The sequence below is a fragment of the Marmota monax genome, unplaced genomic scaffold (genome assembly GCF_021218885.2).
Source record: "Marmota monax isolate L192 unplaced genomic scaffold, Marmota_monax_Labrador192_F-V1.1 WCK01_AAM20220418_F8-fsc00060, whole genome shotgun sequence".
Taxonomy (NCBI): domain Eukaryota; kingdom Metazoa; phylum Chordata; class Mammalia; order Rodentia; family Sciuridae; genus Marmota; species Marmota monax.
In genome coordinates this window covers 10,567,101-10,592,500 of record NW_026692826.1, presented here as the reverse complement: position 1 = coordinate 10,592,500, position 25,400 = coordinate 10,567,101, and the positions used below count along the sequence as shown (strand labels likewise).

At 41.7% G+C, this 25,400-nt stretch overlaps 1 protein-coding gene across 8 annotated transcripts in view; it reads right to left on the bottom strand.

The window, feature by feature from the left end:
* Atp9b (ATPase phospholipid transporting 9B (putative)) overlaps nucleotides 1–25,400 on the bottom strand; it is a 255,181-nt gene that overhangs the window by 100,759 nt on the left and 129,022 nt on the right. For 7 of the 8 annotated variants that reach the window (XM_058580694.1, XM_058580696.1, XM_058580691.1 and 4 more), the window contains one exon: nucleotides 20,886–20,962. The exons of the other annotated variant lie outside the window; for it this stretch is intronic. In XM_058580694.1, the coding sequence (XP_058436677.1) occupies nucleotides 20,886–20,962 (77 nt within the window). The remainder of the gene's footprint in view (nucleotides 1–20,885; nucleotides 20,963–25,400) is intronic. 8 annotated transcript variants of the gene reach the window in all.

The window sequence follows — 25,400 nt, the reverse complement described above, 5'->3', positions numbered from 1 at the left end:
CCCAAGGACCCACAGGAAGTATATTCCCAACAGCTGTCACAGCACAAAGCCCTTGCCTTCCCCCACTGCCTCCTCCCAGCTGACGGCTGCAGAGGCTCCTCCCTTGCAGAGAGCAGTTCACCCTTTCCACTGAGCACCAGGATGAGTCTCCTTCTCTGAGGAGACTATGCCTGGAACCCAGGCAAGAAGGGCCTTTGAGACAGCACAGTCAGGGGATTCTAGCAGGGCACGCCTCTCCCATCTGCAGAAAAGTTCAGCCCTGCAGGAACTCCTCTGGAGCCCAGGCTTTCAGAGGCCACCTACTTCCTATGTCTCTTCACAGTGTCTTGAAGTCACAGCATTTAACTAAAGATTAACAGCTTTATAAAACAATGCTCTTAAGAAAACAGCAAGGTTAGAAACATATCCCCCTAAAAGATACTCACATAACTTACATGACAAAAATTCCAAATGATAAAATAAACCGAGGGGGAAATGTCTGAAACAAGCCCTGGTCATCAGATTACTCTTAAACAATGATGCACTGCAGGTAAGCTAATTTTTCTTCAATTTTCTCTCAAAATAAGTATGACATGATGGTAGGAAATGGCTCCATAATGACTAGAATCTAAACAAATTAATTCCTCAAAGACCATTTAAAGTCCCCGCAGTCCACACAACACACACCATCCTCCTGCCTCCCGCCCCCAGGACGACAGGCTGCAAAGCAGCCTACTGGCCCTGACACTGCTTGCTCTGTGGCCTGGGTTCAGAATGGCCTGGGCACCATGCAGGAACACTCATGTGCACCTCTCTGAGGTGCAGCAATTTAATTTGTTCTGTTCTAAAAACTATGACCTTGGCTTCAGTTCTCATGATTGATAGGGGGTTGGTGCATGAGAGGATGGAAGGTGGGCAGCCAGTGCCTCTGCCCTCCTGTCTGCTGGCACCCTCCTGTCTGCCAGGCACCATGCCCCACACACTTAAGCATGCTTTGCGAAGCTCATGAAAAGAATCTGGTTCCAAGACCCGCCCCTGCCTTCCCACAGGATTCTGCTGTCTCTTGTGACTCAGAAGGTGCTCAGCAGGTACCTGCCTGGGAAGTTCTCTTGGACCTCCTACCTCAGGCAGACAGCATGCACACAGTATCTGGTAACTTAAATACCTGTTCCTACACTCTTCTGTCTTGCTGACATGATGAAAATATATGGATATCTTTAAAAAAAAATTTTTTTTTGTAGTTGGACAATACCTTTATTTTATTTATTTTTATGTGGTGCTGAGTATCGAACCCAGCACCTTGCACATGCTAGGCGAGCGCTCTCCTGCTGAGCCACAACCCCAGCCCCTGTATATCTTTTTGATCTGAGTTTTAAATTTACTTTTTATTTCAAAAATTACTTTCAAATCTAAACAAAATTGCTTCTGTACAGTAGACTATTCTGAAACTGTGGATTTCATCCTTTTGGGGACTGTTTCATTTTATAAAGAGGCAGCTTTCTTTACCAGGAGATCATGTCACATCCTGGCCTTTTCCCAGTTCACTGAGAAGCAGCATTTGAGGGCAAGGAAGAGGAAGGGGACCAACCTTGCTGCATCCCCAGCTCTGGAGGGGGGTGGGTGTCCTGGGCCATTAGACAGGTGTGGCAGCGTGGGGCCTGCCACAACTCACTGTGAAAGAGCAGAGAGGCACAGGGTCTAGATGTGGCCAACAGCCTGGAAGCAGTCACTCTGTGCCTGAACATACAAAGCTAGCACAGCCTCCACATCCCAGACATCCAGGGTGAGGCTGCATCCTGGTGGCAACAGCAGCAACCCACACTGGTCTGAGAAGCACAGCCTGCCACTCCTGACTCCTGTGCCCTGCACCTGCTGTGCAGAACCATGAGCACTGCCGGCACCCAGGGTGGAAACTGCTCTCCCCACTGGAGAAGATGGTGGCAATCTGACTGACAGCCATCATGAGATTCCTGTAGAATTAGTCACTAACTTTCTCATTCAAAAGAAATGATCAGCTAGCCTAACAGGGCACATCTTGAGATGAGAGTGTTCAATTATCTGAGTACTACTGGATCTGTAATTAAAATGCAAAGTATGTGAACTCAACATTCTATTGGGTAACCAATTTGGAAATAAAGGGCTTTGCTGCCATTTTCATTTAAAATGAAAATGTTCCATCAAAAAGAAATTCTGTTTATATAGCAGCAAATAGAAAAAAAATTTTAAAGACAACAATGGAATTACATCAAAAAATTCCATGTACCTAGAAATAAATCAAACAAAATTATATGAAACATCTACAGAGAAAAATCACATTATTGAAAAGAATATAATGTACTCACTGATTAAAGACTCAATATTATGAAAATTAATTCCCTCCAAAGCTTTATAGTGATTATATGCAATCCTAATCAAACTCCCTACAGTAATCAAAAAGTATTGGCACAGAAAGGGAACAAGAGACCAATGCAAGCAGAGGCTCAGAGGACCCTTGTGCATGGACACACAGCAGTCCAAGAAGCTGGCCCTGTGCCAGGACAGCAGCCTGGGCACCACGGCAAAGGGTCAACAGGGGGAAAAACATAAGCTCAATCCCTGTTCATACATGAAAACAAGGCTGTGGGCTGTCAGAGAGAAAGGTAAACACTAAAACCACAACAGATAATGCACAGAGTATTTTCAGGACCAGAGATGATTGACACCTGGATCATATGAGAGTGAAGATCTGCTGTTCCTTATGAAGAGGGAGAAGGCAAGCAATAGAGTGAGAGGAAACAATACATGCAAGCCAACAAAACACTCACATCCAGACATGAGAGAGTTCTCCAGAGCAGTAAGAAAAGAGATGAGCTATCCAGAGAGAAACGGGCACAAGATGGTAATCACCATATGCATGGCCATATTTGATTTATAGAATGAAATAAGAACGGGCATAGCCAAGGCTGTAGAGAAACCTAAGCTCACCTTCATGCCTGGGTAAAGCTACATCTGGTGCAAACACTTTGGGAGACTGGAGTCCTATGACATGAGTACAGATGTATCATTTGACACAGCAATTCCTCTCCCTAGAAAGGCACACAGGAATGCAGGAGAGAACATGCACACCCACATTCAGGGTGGAGTGATTCCTAACTACAAAGGTTAGGAAGAACTCAACAATGCATCCCGTGTGGACTGAGGGCTCCATACAGTTATGGTTTACTCACTCCTGGACATGTGAATAAATCTCACATGTGCATGTCACTATACAGAAGTCAAATACAGAAGAATATGTGGCACTCTATTCCTTTTTTAAAAATTTCCAAGGCATACCACAGCCATGGGCCCATTAAACAGGAGCATGGTGGTCAACTTGGCGAAGGAGGCTGGGAGAGTGCTGTTTCTGAAGGGGCTTGCTCCTGACGATTCACGTAGCTGTTTTTTTTTTTTTTCCAAGTTTGCCCGCTTCTGGGCTAAGTTGTTAAAAATGAAAAAAAAAAAAAAAAAATCAAAACAAGTAAAACAGAAAGCAAGTATTATTCTTATTCTGAAGCAAAATCCACACACCAATGAGGAGCTTCTAAGGTGAAGATCACATCTTAAATGCACAACAGCCTAAATTAAAGCAATGGTCACACATTATGTGGAGGAAACTTATTTTAAAGGAAAATTAAATGGGAACAAAACTAGACTTTCTCAAAAGCTACTAAACAAAGAGCATTTCTGAAACTTCAAAAAGTGAGAGGTTGAAGGGGTGGTATATACAATAAGGTTGTAATACAAAGGTCTTACAAACTACAGAGGCCAAACGTTCTCATCTGTTGCAATGACGTGAACACTCAGTTCATGGCACTGCTGAAACTGCACTGGCCAGGGCCAACATTGAGGCAAGCAGGCACTCCACACTTCAGCAGGGGACAGCGACCCCATCTAGGGAACATTAATAGGAAAGAAATTTCAGTGCAAGTGCAGCAGGCCGCCTCCAACATGGCAGCAGGCGGGAACAAAGGTCTGTAGAGGTTGGTGTGCGCACTCACCCACACCTTACTGACCACGGGGTGTCACAGGGAGCTCCGCGTATGGCTGCATACTCACAAATAGTAGGGCCGATCATGCCCATTCTTCATTTCTGCAGCAGTGACTTTGATTTCTGCCTTTGGATTTCTTAGAGTTTCCATCTCTGACTACATTATCCATCTGTTCTTGGATGTTGTCCACTTTTTTCTATTAGTGGCCTTCACATGCTAATCATAGTACTTTTAATTCCCTGTCATTTCAAACCTTGTGTCCAGAGTCTGGTTGTAATGTTGCCTTGTGGCTTCAGCCTATCTTGTAATGTTTAAAAGCTGGACATGCTGCATTAGATAACAGGAACTGAAGCAAACTAGCCTTTAGCTGAGTTTATGTGCTTATCTGGCCAGGAACTAAGCTAAGCTTAGTGTTTGCTGCAGCTGCAGGAGCTGGTGGCTGCCAACTCCTTGCTTTGGTCTGGGCCTAAACATTCCTCCTAGAGATCTCTGTGTCATGCTCCCTCCCTTTTGGGTGGCATCTACATTCCCCAGCAAGAGCTGGTGTGAGGCAAGGAGGGAGGAGCATGCTGTCATGCTGTGATGAAGGGTCAGCTTAAATGGGTCTGTACCCTGGGCTGTGCCCTTTGCAAGTAGTCCTCAGCTCTCCCCAGCTCACTCTACACTTGATGAGATAGGGAGATGGGAGGCTGGAATGGGAAAGCTACCTCCCCAGGGGCAGCTCTGGGACCATCTTCTCACCTGTGCAGTGAGCCTGTGTCCTGGACATTGCACCACTTGCTTTTCCCCTCCCCTTCCAGAGCCCAGAGGCATCCTTCCTGTAATTCACCTTGAAACTGACTGGTTTCTGGAGGTCAAGCCAGGAATGTGCCCCAGCCAGAGCCTGCAGCCTCCAGGTCTTGCTCACACACTGCTTTGTGCACGCACTCCAGAAATCTCTAAGACCACCATCTGATGGCTAGCTTCTTCACAGGGCTCCTGGTTAGCAGGTGCCAACTGCGACTCTCCAGAAGTGCCTGGGTCTTTCTAGACTTCAGAGGGCTGTTTGCACTGACCCCAGTTCTGACAGGTCTCAAAAAAGTCAATCACCTTCTGCTTGCTCAGCGTTGTTTCTGTTGTACAGCTGGGATGTGGCGACTTCTGTGGTCTTTTCATGCCAAAGTTGTGCTGGTGCTATACAAAGCGGGTGATCCTAACACACTCTTGCCCCTCTTTCAGCAACAGCAGATGTCAGTGCCAAGACCAGGGGATGTCTGACAACAGAGTAGAGAGACTCAAGTCCCAGAACCACTGCAAAGCAGAGGCCAACAGGTGTTGGACCTGATCTGAATAGTGGCTCAAGGTGGGGTCAATGTCATTGCACTTTGGCTTATTCTAATTCACTTCCTATAAAACCTTTCAGCAAAACCAAAGATCTGAGTCACTGCTTCTACATCTGAATAGCAGAACATGGCAACTTGGCAATCACTGATAATCTTTCTAGGAAAGATAACCTTTCTAGAGCTGCTGCACCACAAATCAATCTTTCAAGTGTTTTCTACCACAATTTTCCACCCACTTCAAACGTTTGGCACTTACTTCACTCTGACAAGGAGGAGTTTCCTCCTCCTTCAGGAAGTGTGAGCAGGTGAGGGCTCAGGACCACCCACCTCTGCATCCTACCCCTGTTCTCATCAACACGATGTCCTCTGGATGGCTCCTGCCCCCTGAGGGATTTTTCCTCATCAGCCATCACCTTTGTCTTTCAGGAATCTTCTGCCGACTCCTTGCTACTCCCATGGTCTACATGCATGACCACTTTTTTCTCTTAAACAACACAATGGCCTCAAGCCTTAGGACATTTGAGGACACGTATCTCCTGCTCCCTTGTCATCTCCATGCACCTGGCTTCTGCCTTTGTCTCCTCAAAGTTCTGCTGACCCAAGATCAAAGCACTCCAAAGAGAGGAGGATGCATAAATTTATCATGAGAGACCAGCCTCACACTCGGAGGACCGAACACTGAGACCCCCTTCATCTACGCTTACCTTGCACTGTCCCTTGAGCTGCTGTCAGCAACCCCAACCGTGCCCTGGCTTCTGGAGGTACACTGGCCAGGCTAATAAGCAAGTTTCCATGGCAAGCACCCATGCCAATGATGCCAAGACGTTCAAATCCCTACTTTCGCCATCTACCTAACAGCATCTGGAGCTCTCCAGATCAAAGCATCAACCTGTGAGAGGTTTGGAGGCAGCAGATATCACTTTTACAGGACAGATTTGATGTGCAAAATGTGTTTTCAAAAATAAATTTCTATCTAATGGAAAATAATTTAGTCAGATCCTAGTTAACTCTTTAAAACTAGCAATTATCATTTCAGATTTACAATAAGTTACATTCAGCCTTTGCAACTCCACGTCCAGAGCCCACACCTAAGTTCTAGGAAAGTGAGTGGAAATTTGTAGAGAGGCACCCTTTGATGCCACTAATCCATGGGACCTCAGCTCCTGCTGCTGCAGTCTTGCCATGACCACAATGCCACACCCACAGGGCCTTCTCACTCCTCACTGCCATGGAGCCATGCAGCCTGCTGGCCTGTTTCTAGTTGGCCACTCCAGGAGTACAGAAGCGTGTGGCACTCCTACATGATTTGGAGCCTATGGGGACCTCGGCAGGCTGAGCAAGGCTGTCTTGTCTATGCTTGCAAATATACTCCAAGGGCTGGCTCCCATGGGCTGCTCACCTCCCAGAGCCAAGGGCAGGACTGAATTAATTAATCATCTCATTTTGACAGCACATCCCTGCGAGTACCACAGAGGCCAGTACCCCAGACCCACACCTGCCAGGGCTGCTTCTGCAGCTTATCTCCTTCTATGACAGGAAGGTTACGAGGGGCTACGTGACTTGCCTCTTTCCCTTCTGCTGCTTATCCCTAAAACTCTATATTGATTCCCCTTAAGACTTGGCCTCTTGAATCTCAATAGTACCCAGCTCTTCTAAATCAAAATTCTCAGCTTTCAAGACAACTGTCAATATTTTTTTTAAAAAAAATCTATTTAGAAACACAAAAGCTGAGCATATTATGTTTTAAAACCCCTGGTCCTCTGTGGCTTCTGACAATGCTTCTTGAGCATTTATGATGTGTCAGATAATGTGTCTTCTAAAATGTTGTCCATGTAAAACACAAAGTGCTATAAGCTCCCACATGGCATAAAGATTAAGTATTCACCAAAGGTGCAAGGGCTCTACTGAGACAGAGCCGAGATCCAAAGTTAGTTAGAGCACAATGGTCCCAAGTCCCTGTTCTTAATGGAGCTGTTGTAAAGGATCTCAGCATTCTTCCTGCCTCTGCTGGAGTAGCACAGTCATCCTGTGCATAAACGAGGCCAGAACCTTGGGCCTCAGGAGAGAGACAAACACAAAAGACCGCTGGCAGTTTAAACTTGGTTCATTAGTATGAAAAATAGCTTATAACCAATAATTTATATGCAGTTAATTGATATAAAAGGATTATAAGCACAGAAGAAACACTTTACATTAACTAGTAACAGCAGCAAAGAGCTTGGCCTGTACAGAACCAGAACTAAGAGATCAGAACTCAGATCGAACAACCTAAAGCAGGCTAGACCAATGACAAGCATAATCTCCCACCCTCCAAGGGCAACAAGTAGATGGCCACTTTTCTTTGAAAAACTAGTACTACAACACTAATAAAAAGGCAAACCGACACATATGTACTCCTTGAATATAAGGGGCGGGTGGAAAACTATTCTTTATTCACTCCTAAGACTTACACACAGACATGTCTTTCCAGAGCAATAATTCTGCTTTATAAAACAGGCTCAGACCCTGAGCCCCACTGATCTTTAATGTAATGTATGCAAGCAACATAACATAGATACTTAAAAAAAAAGTCCAAGAAAAAACTTGATTTTGTTTCAATGAATCAGCACCCATAAATCCTCTCTAAAATTGTTATGATTCTTTATCCAGAAAGTCAGGATTTAAGAACACACCCCAGGAGAGGACAGGCTGCTGGTTGAAGAGGTCAAGGGAACTTCCAGTCTGATCTTCTCTGAGGTCCAGAAACAATCAACAGTGGCTCCTGCCTGGTGATGGGGCAGACACACTTGGCCCCTTGGAGACATTGGGTGCCACCCACCCACCCTCATCCAAAGGGCAGCAAATGCGTCACATGAGACTGAAATGAAGCCTCAGCATAGTAATTTTTCTTTATGTTGTTTGGAATTAAAAACATATTAAATTGATCCATTATGAAAATTCTGTTCTCTACATTGTGTGTTTCAGACCATGTCTATATCTTAAGGCTATGAAACAATTTTTGTAATTGTAATAACGAAACAAATTATTGACTTTAACTTAAGAAAATTGTTGCTTGAATGACTAAATATTCAACCAAAACAAATGTCTCTAAATTGCATCCTACACAACTTGCTCATTTCCACAGGTTAATGTAGTGATGCTTTATTTGTGCTTTTTCCGTTTCTAATTTTTACATCCTTAAAATTAGTGGTGGGAGAGTGTCCCTGGATCACTTTAGCAATTATATGATTCCAATGTAACAAAGTATGAGCTATCAGCATTACTATGGGGGAAAAACAATTCACATTAGCACCAGTAGCAAAGTTAACAGAAATCTGGCTATGTGCTTCAAAGTCATAAGTTTGAATTCTAGGCCTAGCTTCCTAAATCTGTTCATGAATTTTGAGGTTACTTAAAATTTGGAACATTTAAGTTTTTTAAAAACTTAGTAATTTTGATGCCAGCACAGCAAGTCATATCTACAAAAACTCATTATTTGTTAAGGGTTTACTATATGCAAAAGATAGGGAAAGAGGCAGAGGACAAATGGATCTATGATGAATTCCTCCTTTTGTTTAGAATCTCTTTAAAGGCAGTGCTAGTTTCTAATTTCTAAAAGATGATAGATGCAACTGGTAATCACCTTAAGTAAGGATTACCTTGTCTAATGAAGAATAGACATAGAAAGGGAGGGTACCACACATGCAGCAGATTCCCCATTTGGGTTTACAATGATAGTAATTTGGAGGTATTGGCAGGAGAGAGATTGAAACCTACGTTTAGGATTTTGTTTCAGTATCCATATTTACCCAGGGTTTTCTATGAAAAGATCGATTCTCTCCCATAGTGTATTCAACCTATCACACTAGCACAGAAGTCTACACAGATGTGCAAAAACAAAGAAACAAACAAACAACAAAAAACCCTACAAAATACTGCTCACCAAGCAGAATGCAATATTCGACACCAGAAGAGAATCTATTACTTTGAACCACACTGTCTCTTTGATTACACTTGCCTCAACTGAAGACCACTATTATTCCATCCTCACCCAGAAGGCTCTCTTTAGTGGCGATGATTTAAGAGGTTCTAAGACACATTTCATTGATTCATTCAGTGATTGTCTAAGGAAGGAAAACAGGCAAGGGTGAGCTGGTGCAGGACACTGGGGCACAAATGAAATAAGGAGGAATGCAGGCTAGTTATAGTAAAGGGGTTGCTCAAATGAATAAATACATTAAGGCTAAAGGTAGATAGGTTTTTTCATTGTCAGGGACAGGAGTTACAGTATGGAGAAAACACTAGAAGTAACCCTGTGGACTTGAACTGGAACTGGAAGTATGTCCGAACTCTTGGTGTTCAATATACACAAAGTTAAAAAAGACTTACACTATGTATGCATCCATCCAGCTAGTCATCCACACATGTATCCATCCATCATCCATCCATGTATCCACCCACCCACACACCCGTCTATCCATCAATCCATGTATTAATTTGTTCATCCACCCATGTACCCATCCTTCTGTCCACCCACACATGCATGTGTGTATCCATCCATCCACCCATCTACCCTACACATTCATCTGTCCATGTATCCACCCACCACACATGTATGCATCCATCCCACACATCCATGTCTTCATGGATGAATAGATGGCTGCATAGACAGACAGATACATACATACATACATACATCCGTCCCTCACTGTGTGGATTAAGCGCCTGGAATCAGTGTATCTCAAGAGTAATGAGCACATCCAACACCAGAATCTAACTTCTTAATACCATTTTTTGCTGAAAGGAACCCAGGCTTATCCTAGGACTGGGTAAAGAAAGTACAACTCTGATTCCTCTTTTTGTGTAAGAAAGAACAAAAAATACTATGATGGGTTCATGAAAATGAGACACAGAGCCAGCTTAAAGGAGTCCCACAGGCCAAGGAGAAGGCACTATGAGCTGTAGTGAAAGCTGACTTTGGTTACTCTTGTGAAGGAGTGGCCAGGGGAGAGAAGAGACCCTCTAGTGTAGTGAGATGAGAGGCACACAGCATGGTACTTCCTCAAATGTGAGGTCTGGCCAGAGTGAGACTGTGGAAACAAGGTGTCCCAAGTGCACAAGAACCAGGTGTGCTGCCAGTCGTGGCATGGATTTATTTAGTAAATATTTATTCAAGTTAGCACTTTAAATTTGTCTGTTTTTTTTAAAGATTCTTCCTTGCTGCCAAAGAAATAACTATCAAAAAAGAAAAAAAAAAAAAGAACTAACATTTTACACTCAAAGTTTATCAAGTCAAAAAAAAGCCTATGAACAAACATCTTTGTGTGTGTGTCTATATAACCAAATCAGTTTAAATTCTCCACCATTAGGGAAAAAACTTGTAAAAAATTAACTTTAATTTCTCGTGTTCACTTTTTTAAAAAAATATTAATTTTTGTGAAATAGACTTTTTTCAAAAAATAAGAATGATCAACCAGGCAGAGTGGTGCACACCTATAATTCCAGCTACTCAGAAAAATGAGGCGGGAGGATAGCAGATTCAAGGCCAGCCTGGGCAACAAAGAGGGATCCCATCTCTCTAAATTAAATAAAAAGAGCTGGGGATGTAGCTCAGTGGTAGAGTACCCATGACTTCAATCCAAGTACTAGGGGGAGAAAAAGGACACGAAGTGGCTGTTTGTTGCAATTCTGCCTGTAACTGAGAAATTCAAAAGTTTCAAGGTAGTAGATGTAATTAACCAGCGCCTCAGGGATGTTGCCCTCCTTCAAACTGTCACCCGTACCTCATACAAAGTCTACAAGTCTCAGCATCAGCACAAAAACTGATTCGGTTATATAGACACACCAAGATGTTTGTTCATAGTCCTTTTTTTTTTTTGTTGTTTCCTCACCCAGAACCTTTATGAGATTTCCACCGCAACAGACAGCAACTTTCTGAAAGGCCCTCCGCTGTGGCCCCATTTTACAACAAATCCTAGCAATTCAACAGGATGCTTACTCAGTCTGCTGATCCAGCTAGCCCACACCCCTGCTAACCTCCATGCCAAAGCACAGCCCACACAATGCCCAGAACCGCACAACAGGGAGGGACACTGAAATTCATGGAAACATCCGGTAGGTCTTTTAACAGCCACAGCGACAGAAGTCACACCAAGTCCCTGAGGTGTGTCACCTCATCTCATTACCCTCAGCAGGGCAGCCAGACCACTGGTGAGGCCAGCACACTGTAAGAGACAGGACTCACACAGGTGACAACCAGCTGGCAGTGTAAGCGGTCTGGGACAGCATACCACAAAGGCCACCTGACCTCAGGCTGAGGCTGCTGCATGTGGGTCTGTTCAAAACAGAGCTTGGTGAAGTCACCCTTTAATGTCAAGAAAATCAAATTAAACATTCACAGCTAGAATGCACTTCTAGAGGTTGAGCAGACAACTGAGACCAGATATGTTATGATTTGATTCTGAGGAATACCTAAACACAATTACTACTTAGAAAAGGGTAGCCATGGAAAGAAAAACAACATGAACTATCCCTAAGAAAAATAATGCAATCATTCAGCTTGTAAGACACTGCCAGAGGCTTAGGAACAAGGTGACCAGGATGGGCCCCAGCTGGTACTGTCAAGAGGGAAATGTGTGGTGCTGCAGTCATAGTGTGCTGGGGTCCTCAACACAAGCCACAGGCAGGGTGGCCAAGCAGGAAGACTGCACTCATTGGCTTCCCCCTCCCTCAGTGTTTCCACAAGGACAAGTACCCACCCGACTTCCCAGGGCCAAATTAGGGTCAGGGCTTCTCTAAGAGGAGGGGGCAGCTGCCCTACTGAGCCCCACTCAACTGGACCTTGGCAGAAGGCAGTGAGGAAACCACAGTGCCCTCCCTTCTGTCTGACTGCTGGCTTAAAAGGCCCCAAGGTTGGCTTCTGACCCCCTGCATGTGTACATGATGATGACAGGCAGTGACCATACAACATTTCTAATACACACACCATCCCAGTCTGGTAGTTTACAGAAATCACCGTGGGAAAGTGGTATTTACTCAGAGAACTTCAAAATAACAGGAAAAGCTCCTTATCTCACTCAGGTCCTCACTAACAACATGAATATCCACTCTGGCCCACTTTATCCAAGTGCACACAGGGGTTCTGGACAACATTGGCCTTTTGCACTCCTAGTCACATTAGATAGACATTTCAGACCTTGCCATCAGACATACCTCAAAATGACCTGGCAGAAGAAATACTTAGTTTTGCCATCCATGATAAGTAAGTCATTATTACAAGTTCCACACACTTCTGTTTTCATGGACTTCAGGTAAGGAATTAAGGGGTTCAAAAAAATAAATAAATAAGTAAAGACAATTAGGAAAGTATTCATCTGCTTCTTGGGTAAATTACCATCTGTTAAGAATCTGAATTACTACAGTAGCTATAGTTGTTAAGGGATAAGGAAATACTATCAAATAAGCAAAGCATTCACTTTAATAAATTTATGCTTGTATTTCCTGTTTGAAGCATCTGCTTTATAATCAAATTCATATTTTTAGAGAATTTAGAGACAAAATCCAGTTTTCTGCTCTAGGTGTTGTTATGCTCACACAGCATTAAGTCCCAGATACTACCATCAAGCATTACTTCTTAACATTTAGTATTTTGCATCTGTATAGCTTTCCTGAATAATAAGCCCACTTAAGCTCAAACTGCACATGAGGAAGCCTGACTTTCAGTTGTGCACAGTGTATTACAGTGTGCTAACCATGGGAGTGAGGGTGGAAGTGTGCAGGCAGAACCCAAGGTCACATGCATCCTGTGTGCTGCTGCAGAGATTCATGGTAGGTTTGTGCTGTGGTCAATCTTCTTCTGATAGGGCTTTGGACACTGTGACTGTTAATCTTTTGAATGTAGGTTGTGATACTATATACTACAACATGTTAATTCTTTTGTGAAGCATATTTTTAAACAAGTATTTGAATTTGAAAATATTTTATTACTTAAGAAGGCAACTATTAGAAATATGGGGTGCTACAATTCTACGCAACCCTCAGAGAAAAGGAAGCTATTCTAAGATTTTATTATAAATCAACAAAACTCTAACAATATTAATAAATTGCCTTTTTTGAAAATAAGAAAGCTATTCTCCAAACTGCCTTGATTTCAACTTGCAAAATATACCATAGCTGGTTGTATTTTGCTCTATTATCTAAAAATGCCTTTGCAACAATCCAGACAATGAGAAGTGGCTCTAATTCATGTAATGGCACATGTCACCTGTCTCTCTGTCAATGAGACATGTAAAAGCATCTTTTTATTAGAAACACAAATCAATATACCCAAGGGATTACAATAACTGCTTGAAGCAATTTGCATTATTATTTCATCCTTGCTGTTCTTGCTCTGAGCAACTTATTATTATGAACGGCATGAAAATGGCAACCTGTCACAATTGATTTCTCTTAACCTCCTCTAAGAATTCTTCCCTCTTAGGTGTGATCAAGTATCACCTTATAAATATGTGTAAGGCTAGGTTCTATAAAGAAGTCCATTATTCCAAGTTGTAGTCCTTGTAATTTAAACTTTCACCAAATATCAATGTAAAATTGCTTAGTAATAACAACTTTTGATTTGTTCAAAGTTTCACAATAAAACTTCCAACTCTGTGTAGAGCCCACCTCCTCACTAAGCACTATGCTGAGGGGAAAATTCCAATTCTGAGCTCTAAGAGCTCATTTTTATCCTAGATAAAATTTTCCTCCTAGATCTAACAAAATGCTGTAATTTATTTTTAATCCCTTTCTGGATAAAACATGTAACCATTTCTTTAAAAAGTTCTAGTAAATTCTTATAATAGGCATTAAGTTTTTTTTTTTCAATTATGTCACACAATAAAATTAGATTCTAAAACCAATTCTAAAAACAAACCCCAAATAATCAAATTGGGATATCTGCCAGAGTCACTGAATTTAGTTACACAGGAATTGTTTCCCACCTTAGATTTCAGTGACCAAAACAGACATTCTCAATTTCTAGGGTACGTCGGAATCCCTACAGGTGGCTGCACCCCATTTCTGACTCAGGAATTCTGGGGATCCCATAAGTTTGCCTTTTCTGATCCGGCCCAGGGACAGGATAAGTACTGGGAGATGCAATGCTACTGCCAACCCAAAGCAGTGAGGAAGGGTGGCAGGGTGGGAATGTTCTTCATTCAACTTTTTAAAAAGCGTATTTAGGGATGGTCCCATATCCACAGCCACTGGAAAGACGAAACAAGTAAAAACATGCCTGGGCCAAGGCTTGGGTTTCAGAGTGCCCATGCTGTTTTCCTGGGTTCTGCATGTCTGAAGCATTTCACAGTAAAAGAGTCCCTATGAAGATCGGGGACAACGTCCTCGTGCTGACAGCAGGCTGAGGGCTGCCTTTCCACTGGCTTGACAGATGCCAAGGAAGCTAAGAGTGAAGACTGTGGACTGCCAGGGCCTGTCAAGCACAGGCCACATGAATCTGCATATGCACACCGCCTGGCTTTTTATTCTGATCCAGCCCAGAGACAGGATCAGTACTGGGTGATGCAATGCTACTGCCAACCCAAAACAGTAAGGAAGGGTGGCAGGGTGGGAATGTTCTTCATTCAACTTTTTAAAAAGAACATTTAGGGATGGTCCTGTATCCACAACCACAGGAAAGATGAAACAAGTAAAATAGTGCCTGGGCTGAGGCTTGGGTTTCAGAGTGCCCACGCTGTTTTCCTGGGTTCTGCATGTCTGAAGCATTAACACCTTCTGTGGAACTGGCAGAGAAGACATCTAGTACTTCTACCCAGTTAGGTCAAATTGCATGAAATTCTATTTTCCTTTTTGCATTTTTTGTCTATTTCTTATTGTGGGGAGCAAATCCAACAACTGGGATTCAGGCAGGGCCTCTGGGCTTGGCTGTTGATAATAGTAGTTATTTCTTTTTTAAACAGCTAGAGAAGAACAAGGTAGCCAACATAAAAAGAAAAAGGAGAACTGACCAAAAGATGCATGGGGATGTCTGCTAAGAGGAATGACAGATTTAAAACATAATTCATGAAACCACTGATGATACTGGCTGAATGTCCCACATCTACCTGCTCAACTCTGGGGATTACAAACTACAAACTCTGGTTGTCAAGGACCCTTCAACTTGAGTGGGGAAGATGGGCTGCCAACCTAAGCCAAGGGGGAAGGGATGGGATTCACAATGCTCTTCCCAGCAGTGTGGTGGGAGGGGGTGCACAGTAGCAAACAGCATTGTCAAGACAGAGCAGGCAGATCTTAGGGTTGCAGAGTGGGCAGAGTGCTGGCCTCTTATGGAGCCATTTGGACCTAGTTAACAACAGTTACTGCATACTTGGACCTGATCTTTTTAGGAAAATGCCCGATGAACTTTACATTGCTGCAGGAGCCACAGAACCAACATATTAGAAAGAGTCCATTCATTTAGACATTCTACATGTCTACAATTATGTGCATCATTTTCTTTTACTGTTAAAGCAATGTGATCCCAGAGAGAAACGTCCAGAAGCAGGGTCACACCTATAGGAGAAGGCAAAAGACACTACAGGCATCAATAAGCAGCAGAACAATAACAGAGAGGCGAGGCAAAAGTCACTGAGAGGATGTGCAATCTTTATAGAATTCTATATTTCTGCTCCATCCAGGAATAAAGGAGAAAAATCAGCAAGCAGAGCATTTGTTAAACTGAATTGATTCTGTGAGAGTCCACAAGCAATTGAAGAGTATGAGACTGCTACTGTGTCCCCTTGAGAGAGAAGGTCCTGGGAAATAGAACACATGTAGGAACAGTCGCTCTGCCTTTGCAGGTTAGCTGCAGCAATACCAGGATGCATCCTTTTATAAGGGAAGGTAGACTGGAAAATGTGAACACAGGTGTGCACTTGGGTGCTGGCACCTCCCCTGCATGAAGCCCTCCTGTCACTGCATTTTGCCTCTTTTTTGGGAGGTGGGAGTATAGGGGAAAGAACCTAGGAGTGCTTAATCACTGAACCATATCCCCAGCCCTTTTTATATTTTATTTTGAGACAGGGTCTGGCTGAGTTGCTGAGCCTGGCTTTGAACTTTCAATCCTCCTTAGCTGCTGGGATTCCAAGCATGCACCACCATGCTGCCTGTACTTTGCCTCTTAGTGCCAATAGCTACCTTACTTCCAGATGTGCCTAGTCTGACCACATCTTCTGCCTTTCTCCTTTTCTAAAAGTCTTGCCCTTGGGCTCCAGGGGGCCTCTGGGCTGCCATCTGTATGGTTATGTACTATCACTCACTTCACTGCCTGTGCCCTGGGGTTGCTGTACTCCTTCCACTACTTTTCTCTGAAACCTGCTGCTGCCAACCTGCAATTTTGGACCAACTCAGTGTCTATTGTTTTGTGCCTGCTTTGGGGCTCTTGTCCTCTGTTTGTTACTGGCTCCATTATAACTTTAACTCCAAGAACAGCTAGGTCCCCAATATTACACAAAAGAGCTTAAATAGGAACTTAACAATTTTACAAATTTGCATGGTCCTCGCATTTACATACACTGTAATGAAGGTAGAAAATAAATGAAAAATGAAGAGAGTGAAAATAGGGAAGAAAACAAAAAAGTAAGAGGGAAGGGGAGACAAGAAGAGACATAATGATTGACTGTAAATATTTTTTAGCAATCAAAGAAGCCATGTCATATTTTCAATGGTAGTCATATAATATTATGTAATTTTCTTTTAAGCTAAAGACCTTTTGTCCTTTTATGATAGTATTAATAGTACCATTATATTAATTTCTCTAGCTAGAAAAAATAAATAAAATGGGAGTGCCAGCCTCTATTTGCCGGCTTTCTCTTATGATAGGATCACTCCACTTTTTTTTTTTTTTTTTTGGTACCGGGGATTGAACTCAGGGGCACTCAACCACTAAGCCACATCCACATCCCCATTTTGTATTTTATTTAAGAGACAGGGTCTCACTGAGTTGCTTAGTGCCTCTTGAGGAGTTTGGCTTTGAATTCGCAATCCTCCTACTGCAGCTTCCTGAGCTGCTGGGATTACAGGTGAGCGCCACTGTGCCTGGCAATCCACTTGTTCTTTTTCAAAAAAATTTTTAGTTGTAATTGGACACAATACCTTTATTTTACTTATTTATTTTTATGTGATGCTGAGGATTGAACCCAGTGCCTTCGACGTGCTAGGTAAACACTCTACTGCTGAGCCAAAACTCCAGCCCCCACTTGTTTTTAATCAACATTCTTTAGGCTCTCTTCTCCTAACCCTGACCCCAGATCCCCCAATGTCACATCCTCTTATCACCCTGAGCCCCTAGAGTCTCCAGTGCTGATTTTGGCAGGCTACTGAACCTACTAGCCTTCCCTGCTTTCCCCTAGGGAGCACCACAGCTGACACCTACTGTCACTACTGCCCCCTCCTGTGATACTCCCTGGTTATAATTCCTCTGCATGACCTCTTAAACACTACATTTTGGGGGATTCCACAAGGTCTTTTTTCACACTAAAGAGAAGCCCTGAAAAGCTAAAGTCATAGCCATGCTGGAGGTAGTCACTAGTGCTGCTGATTCAGTACCTACAGCTCCCTCCTGCATGGGAAGCAGGACTGTTCTTATCTGGCTTCTTGAGCAAAGCTGAGGCCTTTAGTTGTTCTGGTCACCTGTATTGCTTACTAATAGAGGCCTTAAGGGTCAACATGCAATGTGCTAGTTTATCTTACATCAGAGACTATGATGAGCAAGCACCCCCCCAGCCTCAGTTAGACACAAAACACGCTAAGGGGACCACTGTAGGAAATCACTGTGGTTTGGGGCAGTTTAGGATCCCAGCATGGCTTAGCCTGTTCCAACTGTAACCACTTCTTACTCATTCAAAAATATGTATTTCTAGCTCAAATTACTCTGTTGACAAGTCACTCCAAAACCGAATTTCAAATACTGCCCTATCAACCCACCCCATGTGTGAGACAGTTGTTGGAACTGTGAGGGATGGTTTTGTCTCTCTGAAGAAATCCAATGAAACTCAGAAGAGCAATCTGATTCTCCTTCAGAGTACTTGCACTTTCATTTACACCAGCCTTCCTCAAAGTCCAGAAGTTTGCTGGTTCACTAGCCTGTGGAAGAACACTAGATGTAGTCTTCAGAAAATGTCTCTCAAACAGTACAATGGTCATCAGGAAACAAACATCACATGTTCCTCTCCATTCACCATACTCCAAAATCAAAACCTTCCCTGGATACCTTCAGCCCATTTATAGCATGCTTTAAAGGCGTTTCTGAATTTTATTCTTATAAAACTAGCATTGAACACTTAGATTTCATTACACATACAAATTTATCTGATCAATTTCCCTCTTAGGGTTATTCCTTAATTTAAAAATTTTTAAAAACTTCAGGCCTAAAAAAAAAAAAAAAAAAAAAAAATCCAACAAATCTCTACTAACGTGCCCTGTTGCAGAGTGCATAGCTCAGGATTTTCCCGTGAAGGCACAGTTCCACTGAGGCGCCACCCTCTATTGGGAGCTGTGGTATGAATGCACCACTCTACACAAGGGAAGCTGCAGAGGGGCCAGCCAAGGGAAAAGTGCTCCCAGAGTTTCAGGCACTGCTGGCAGGCAGATTCTGGCTGGAGTTGGAGCCTGCCACTGAGGGAGCCCTTTACACCGGGTTAAAAGCCACTAAGAGGCCAAGCAAGGGTTCCACTCCAATCTTGTGAATACCAACAGTGTCCCTGCTAAAACCATGGAAATACAGAAGGCTAAACATAGGAGAGAAGAAGAGGGAGAGAGATGAGGTGGAAGGAGAGGAGGTGAAGAGGAAGGCAGAGAGGGTGGCCACTGGGAGAATTTAAGAGTACATGGTACTGGACAGCACAGGGTATATTACCTCACATAAATTAGTTAGTAAGTATTTACTGACTGGAGATGATAGGCTGGAAAACATTCCATTCTATAGCAAGTCTATAGATGACATCTATTGAACATCTGTATGGCAAGTTCTTTTCTAAAAGCAACACACATTATCTTGTTTTCAATATGTGGACACGTTCTCCGTTTATAGATGAGGAAATTAAGATGTAGAATTGTGATATGTGCCCAAGACCAAAGGGCAAGTCAGTGGCAAAATCCAGATTCTCACCCAGATAGTGAAACTCCAGTGCCAGAATTCTTAATTGTGATCATAAAATACAAGGTCACTTAAGTTACTATGCATCAAAATTCCATGCAAAGAGTTCAATGAGGTAAAAACAAAGGCTATATTGAGAAAAAAAGTGATAAAGTGAAGAAAAAAGAGGAAGTAAGTTAAACTGAAGAATAAAGAGTTAAATTGAAAGGCAGTCTAACTTTTAAGATATAAATTAAACTTTACACTTAACATTAAATTTATCTTCAAATATCATAAATATAAAAGGTGAAAAGATTAGAGAAGCACTGGACTTATACAGGCACTAGAATATTCTATTTGCTCACTTGAGAAAAAAATCACAACGCTTCCCTGAAAACATATGTAAGTATGCATGCGATTCTGTAAATTATTAGTTGAGCAATTCACTTTTAAATGTTAATTTTAACTATTGTAGAATTAGCGACTTTGGTATATTTGATACTCAAAGGTGCAATACTAATCTAAAGAAATCCCCATTATCACAATGAGAATTTATACTGCAGCCAGCCCCTCACAGAGCACACATAGAAGTGGAGGCCTCTGGGCACAGAAAAGCCAGGCACAGGTGGTAAGGTTTTCCTAATCTTTGAAGGGCTATTTTTTTTCAATGGTATTTAGCTGGGGGGGTAGGGGGGAGAGGATCATATTTTGTCTTAAACATGATTTTTTTAAAAAGGATTTTTAATTTGTAATAAATTCCCAGCAAAGACAGCCTTTACTAATAGGTACAGTGTGAGGAATGAAGCCACATGAGGTTGTTGGTTCTACTTAAATATGCAGATTGCACTCCAAGCAAAAGTGAGTAAAGTCACCTTGAAGAAGAACTTGTCATTAGCCATACCTGGAGCACATGTGCCTTTTCTGAGACAGCAACTACTGAGAACTCATACTGACTTTTTGTTTTGATTTACTTATACATGCTGATTGCCTGAGTACCAATTTTAGGAATGTAATCAAGTATTCTTTTAAAATTAAAATTTGGTTTTCAATATGCATATTCTGCAGTAGAAATATATTAAATTGCTTTAACAATATCACATTAAGTTAAATGCTATAAAATATTAGTAAAGATTGCTTTTTAAAAGAACACTAAATTATCCACATAAAGAACACAATTTGTAAAATAAACTGTGAGAAGAGAAATTGAGAACCCACCAATAACTGTCAAGTTATTGATAAATTATAGATCTAACAATGCAAATTCAAGACACATATAAAACTCCAATTAGGCAAGAAAAGTTGTATTTGGAAAATTTTTTTAAATGAGAATGGTATTTTATCAACACAGAAAAATCAGACCCCAAATCACCAGAATCTGTTTCATGCCACATACTATGCCATGTGAATGAGTTATTCAGGACTATACCGACTTTCTTCCTGAAAGGAAAAGCAAGGTCATTAAAGCATTTGCTCCTTAATCTAGCCTACCTTATTTTTTGGATTGGATGTGTTCATTACACTTCGAGTCTCTTTTCCAGTATAAATGACAACACCTATTACAGTACCTGCAAAAACATGAAAGTGGTCCTTATAGAGATATGTGAAGGAAAGCAAAGAGATAACAGTTCTCATTAACTGTCTTGATGGGAAATACATTACTCTATTTGACTTTATATACATTTATTCTTCAGTCAATTTCATTTGGCCAATTCAAGAAAACCTAATCTCAACTTCTTAAATGGACTTGGAAAAAGTCAAATGATTTGTTAAACAATACAAATTCACCTACATATAACTGTAGAAAATGCACTAGCATTTCTTTGCCTGACAATAGAAAGAGGGATTCATTGCTGACAATCTGTTGAGAGGTAGTGCTCTTAACTGACAGCTGGGTGGCTGGACTCGCCTACCAAAGGGGACCAGGAAAACAGCTTCTCTTGAGTGAGAGTGCCTCCGCTGTACACCAAGACCAGCAGAAGCATCTGCTGGCACCTCTGATGCATGCAACCAAAACAGCAGAAATATTATCAAAACTGTTAACTTCTTATTTAGGAGTTACTAAGCTCTTTTATTCATATCTTTAAAAGTCTGGTTTTCTAATTTTACATGTAAAGAAGGTATGCTAATTGTTAAACCTAAGATAAAAAAAAAAAAAATACCCTTGTAACAACCCATAGATTACAAAGTCTCAAGGCACGCAGCTCTGGACTGTCTAAATTATACACCATGGATCTCTTTTTTAGAATTACGTCTATGCAAAATCTCTATTTCTAATTTTTGTCCTTAAGTTTTTTAAATTTTGAAGGTGAAAAACAGAATGATAGTAAGGTAATATGTATAACACTAAAACTAACAAACATTATAAAATTAACTATAATAATTATACAAAACCCCTTGAATGTCACAGTAATCAAACACATGAAATTCAGTGAACTCTCAGGACCCAAGAAGCAGATATGGCATGAGTTTCTTCTTTGGATCAATGGACCACTGGTCACAACCCGTGACTCACAACTGCCCCTCTAGCAAGCCCAGGAAGATGAAGATGTTAACCAGGTGTCCTCAGCAGCAGTGTGTTCAACTGTGCCTCGCTGGGAAGGAAGTGGGGCTTCCATCTGTCAAATTCCTGAAGGCACAGCTGGCCCAAAATTTCCATGTGAGCTCAACTACCTGCACAAGAACGTTTCTATATCTCCACCCCTATAAACTTCCTAGATAAGACTACTACACCTGAAATTCAGAAAAATGCTAAATTCATAATGATGTAATAATGTTGAAAGCTTAAAAGAAACATATGGTTGCATCATAGGATTCTTTAAATGTTAAAATAAGGTAAAATACTAAAGATGACCTGATCAATATTTTCTTCCTATTTTGCCAATTTGACTTAACCAAAATGTAAAAGTGCCACTGATGCAAAATTACATAACAAGGAAAATGGCATAATTATTATTATTGTTGTTTTTTAAACAACAGCAGAATGAACAAGCCTCAAAAGAACCTAGAAAACTTGTGCTAAAAGCCAAGATAGACTATGAACAACGTGGATTCTAGGCTGCCACTATAATTTACACTACAAAAGTTAAACGTAAGAAATGGCAAGACTAACAAAAAACACAGCACACATCAACTAGCCTTTAATATAATTAGTGTGTCATACTTACACATAATTTATTTACATCTGCTAATGGTTCTTATATGTATTTTCCTATTTGATTCTTCCTAAAAACTTACTGTAATTAACTTAAAATGCATTGTTTTTCCTGAGTCTCATGCTTTTCAATTACTGAAATGAGTACAGGAATACACGGGATATTCTCTGTTCTCTTATGGAACTGGTACAGGCAAAAAGACCTAGTAAGCACTGTATAAAGAAATATAGGAAACCGGGCGTGGTGGCACAGGCCTATAATCCCATTGGCTCAGGAGGCTGAGGCAGGAGGATCGCAAGTTCGAAGCTAGCTCAGCAACAGCGAGGTGCTAAGCAACTCAGTGAGAACCTGTCTCTAAATAAAATCCAAAAAAGGCCTGAGGATGTGGCTCAGAGGTCGAGTTCAATCCCCAGTACCCATCCCCTCAAAAACATAAAATAAAATAATAAAAAAGAAAGAAAGAAATACTGAAAAGGGAGGGACAGGCTACCAATTTTGAAAATGAGACATGTGAAAGCAACAAAACCTGACACGTACCTTGTACCACATCAGATAATGGAAAACCAAATGTGACAAGTACAGAATGTTTTAAAACTTTCCAGTTTTAAAATACATATATATGTATGTGTGTATACATATATATATATGTGTGTGTGTGTGTGTATGTATATATATATATACACACACACACACACACACACACAAATATATGTTTAAATGGGAGAATTTCAAAACTTTATATTTTAAGTATGAAATTAAGTACCTCTCCTCCTGGATCCAACTTGGGAATCTTCTATTCAGAAAGACAGATTTGGAAATGTGTTTACATACTAAAACCACAACCACAAAGAAATTGCTAACAGGAAGGTACCATGTCACAAAGTCACTAGAGGTGGTGGTGATGTAATATTGGTAAGTAATCAAAATGTAGCTCAGTCTGTACCAAGGAAATGTTTTAGAAGATTTATAAGCACTTAATTTTGAAAGGCAGGGGTTAATTTCCCTAATCCATATTTACAAATCTCATACTGACTAGTTACTGAAAAGTCAGTGTAAGAAGATCCAGGTGCTGGCTGTACCCAACAGGGTCACAAGCATGACATGTCCACCACTGATTGAGTAGCCCTACCCTGCGTGATGTTGTCTGTTGGTATGACTTTAAACTTCAGTGCCATCCCCCTGTCATTCAAGGGGACAGTTGCTGACATATTAGCTATTACATGAACCTCTTATATCATGCTATTGAGGAAATTTCACATAAAACCCTATCAAGTTCTAATTAACAGAACAGTTATACTTTAAGCAAATAACTTTCCTAATGCAAATTAAGAAAAAAAATGCTAACAAGGCCAACGTCAGGGGGAAAAGGTATTCTTTTTTATATTTTGTAAGTATTTAACACGTATGACCACAAAACAATGCAGCAAGTCAAACTGACTATTCTCCTAAATATTTTAAAAGATCAACCTACTACAATATTTTCAGTTGCTTTCGACCACTGAGAAAATATTAAGTTCAATTTACTTATTCTCAACCAATCCTCACAAACCCCAAGTAACTTAAAGATGATTCATGGATAATTTATACACACACATATAAACACGTGTGTGTGTGTGTGTGTGTATATGCAAAACATAAAACCTAGACCATTTTAACAAAAGGATTGGTGGTTGAAACTACTGGATCAAAAAGAGAGTAGAATGCTTACTTATTTATTACAAAATTAACTCAAACCAAAAATAAAACATTTGTTTTTTCTGTGTATGAAAAGCATACAGAGAGTACTGTCAACCAAGGTATGATACGTGCAGACTGGCTAGATACTATAGAAACAAGCTTTCAGGGGGCTGGGGTTGTGGCTCAAGCGGTAACGTGCTCGCCTGGCATGCACGGGGCGCTGGGTTCGATCCTCAGCACCACATAAAAATAAAATAAAGATGTTGTGTCCACCGAAAACTGAAAACTAAATACTAAAAAAATTCTATCTTTAACAAAAAAAAAAAAAAGAGAGAAGAAAAGAAAAGAAACAAGCTGTCAGGACCACCCACATCAGCCAGGAACTGACTCTGATTGACAGATGCTCTCTGGTGCCAATCTTCACAAATGCCAGGGTCCACACTGCATCTTAGTATGGAGCCTTCACATGTTAGGCCAGTCAGGGAAGCAAACAGGCAACACAGGTAGGAGGTAAGGACACCACGTGTCATAGACTGACTAAGTGCCAGGTGCACAGTGACCTGAGGAGACAATGAACTGAGCATCACAACCTCAACAAGACCAACCAAAGTAGGAAGGTAGGACACAGAGTAACAAAGAGGACCTGCTCTCAGGTCTCGTGTCCTCACAGCCAGAAGTACAGACAGGGCCACAGGACATCTGCACCAGGCTCAGGTGCCACAAAGCTGGGGACATACAGAGGATACATGACACACAACCCCAAGGGTGGACTCCACATGGCCAGAGGCAGAGAGAGGGACACATAAGAACTGCACCAAGGACAGAGTCCACAAGCCATGGACATCACAAGGACAGCAGTAAACTTTGGACAGAACTCTGATGTCCACCTCTATGGCCCACACAAAGTGCTCCAAGAGACCATTCCAGCAGAAGCAGCCCCCACCCATGTGCCCAGGACCTGCACTGCAGCCTACTTCCTGGGTATTTCTGGTGTTCTCGGCTTCACCCACCTGCTCGACCTCCTTGGCCATTTTTTGTTCCCATCCCCATAGATCTTTGGGGTTGGCCCTTCAGGCAACTTCCTACTGGGACAGGTCTTCCCATTTCACCCTCTTAATGACCTTTGGGCCAGAGTTCATTTTGAAAATCTCATTGAGACTGCTACTTTCATAAA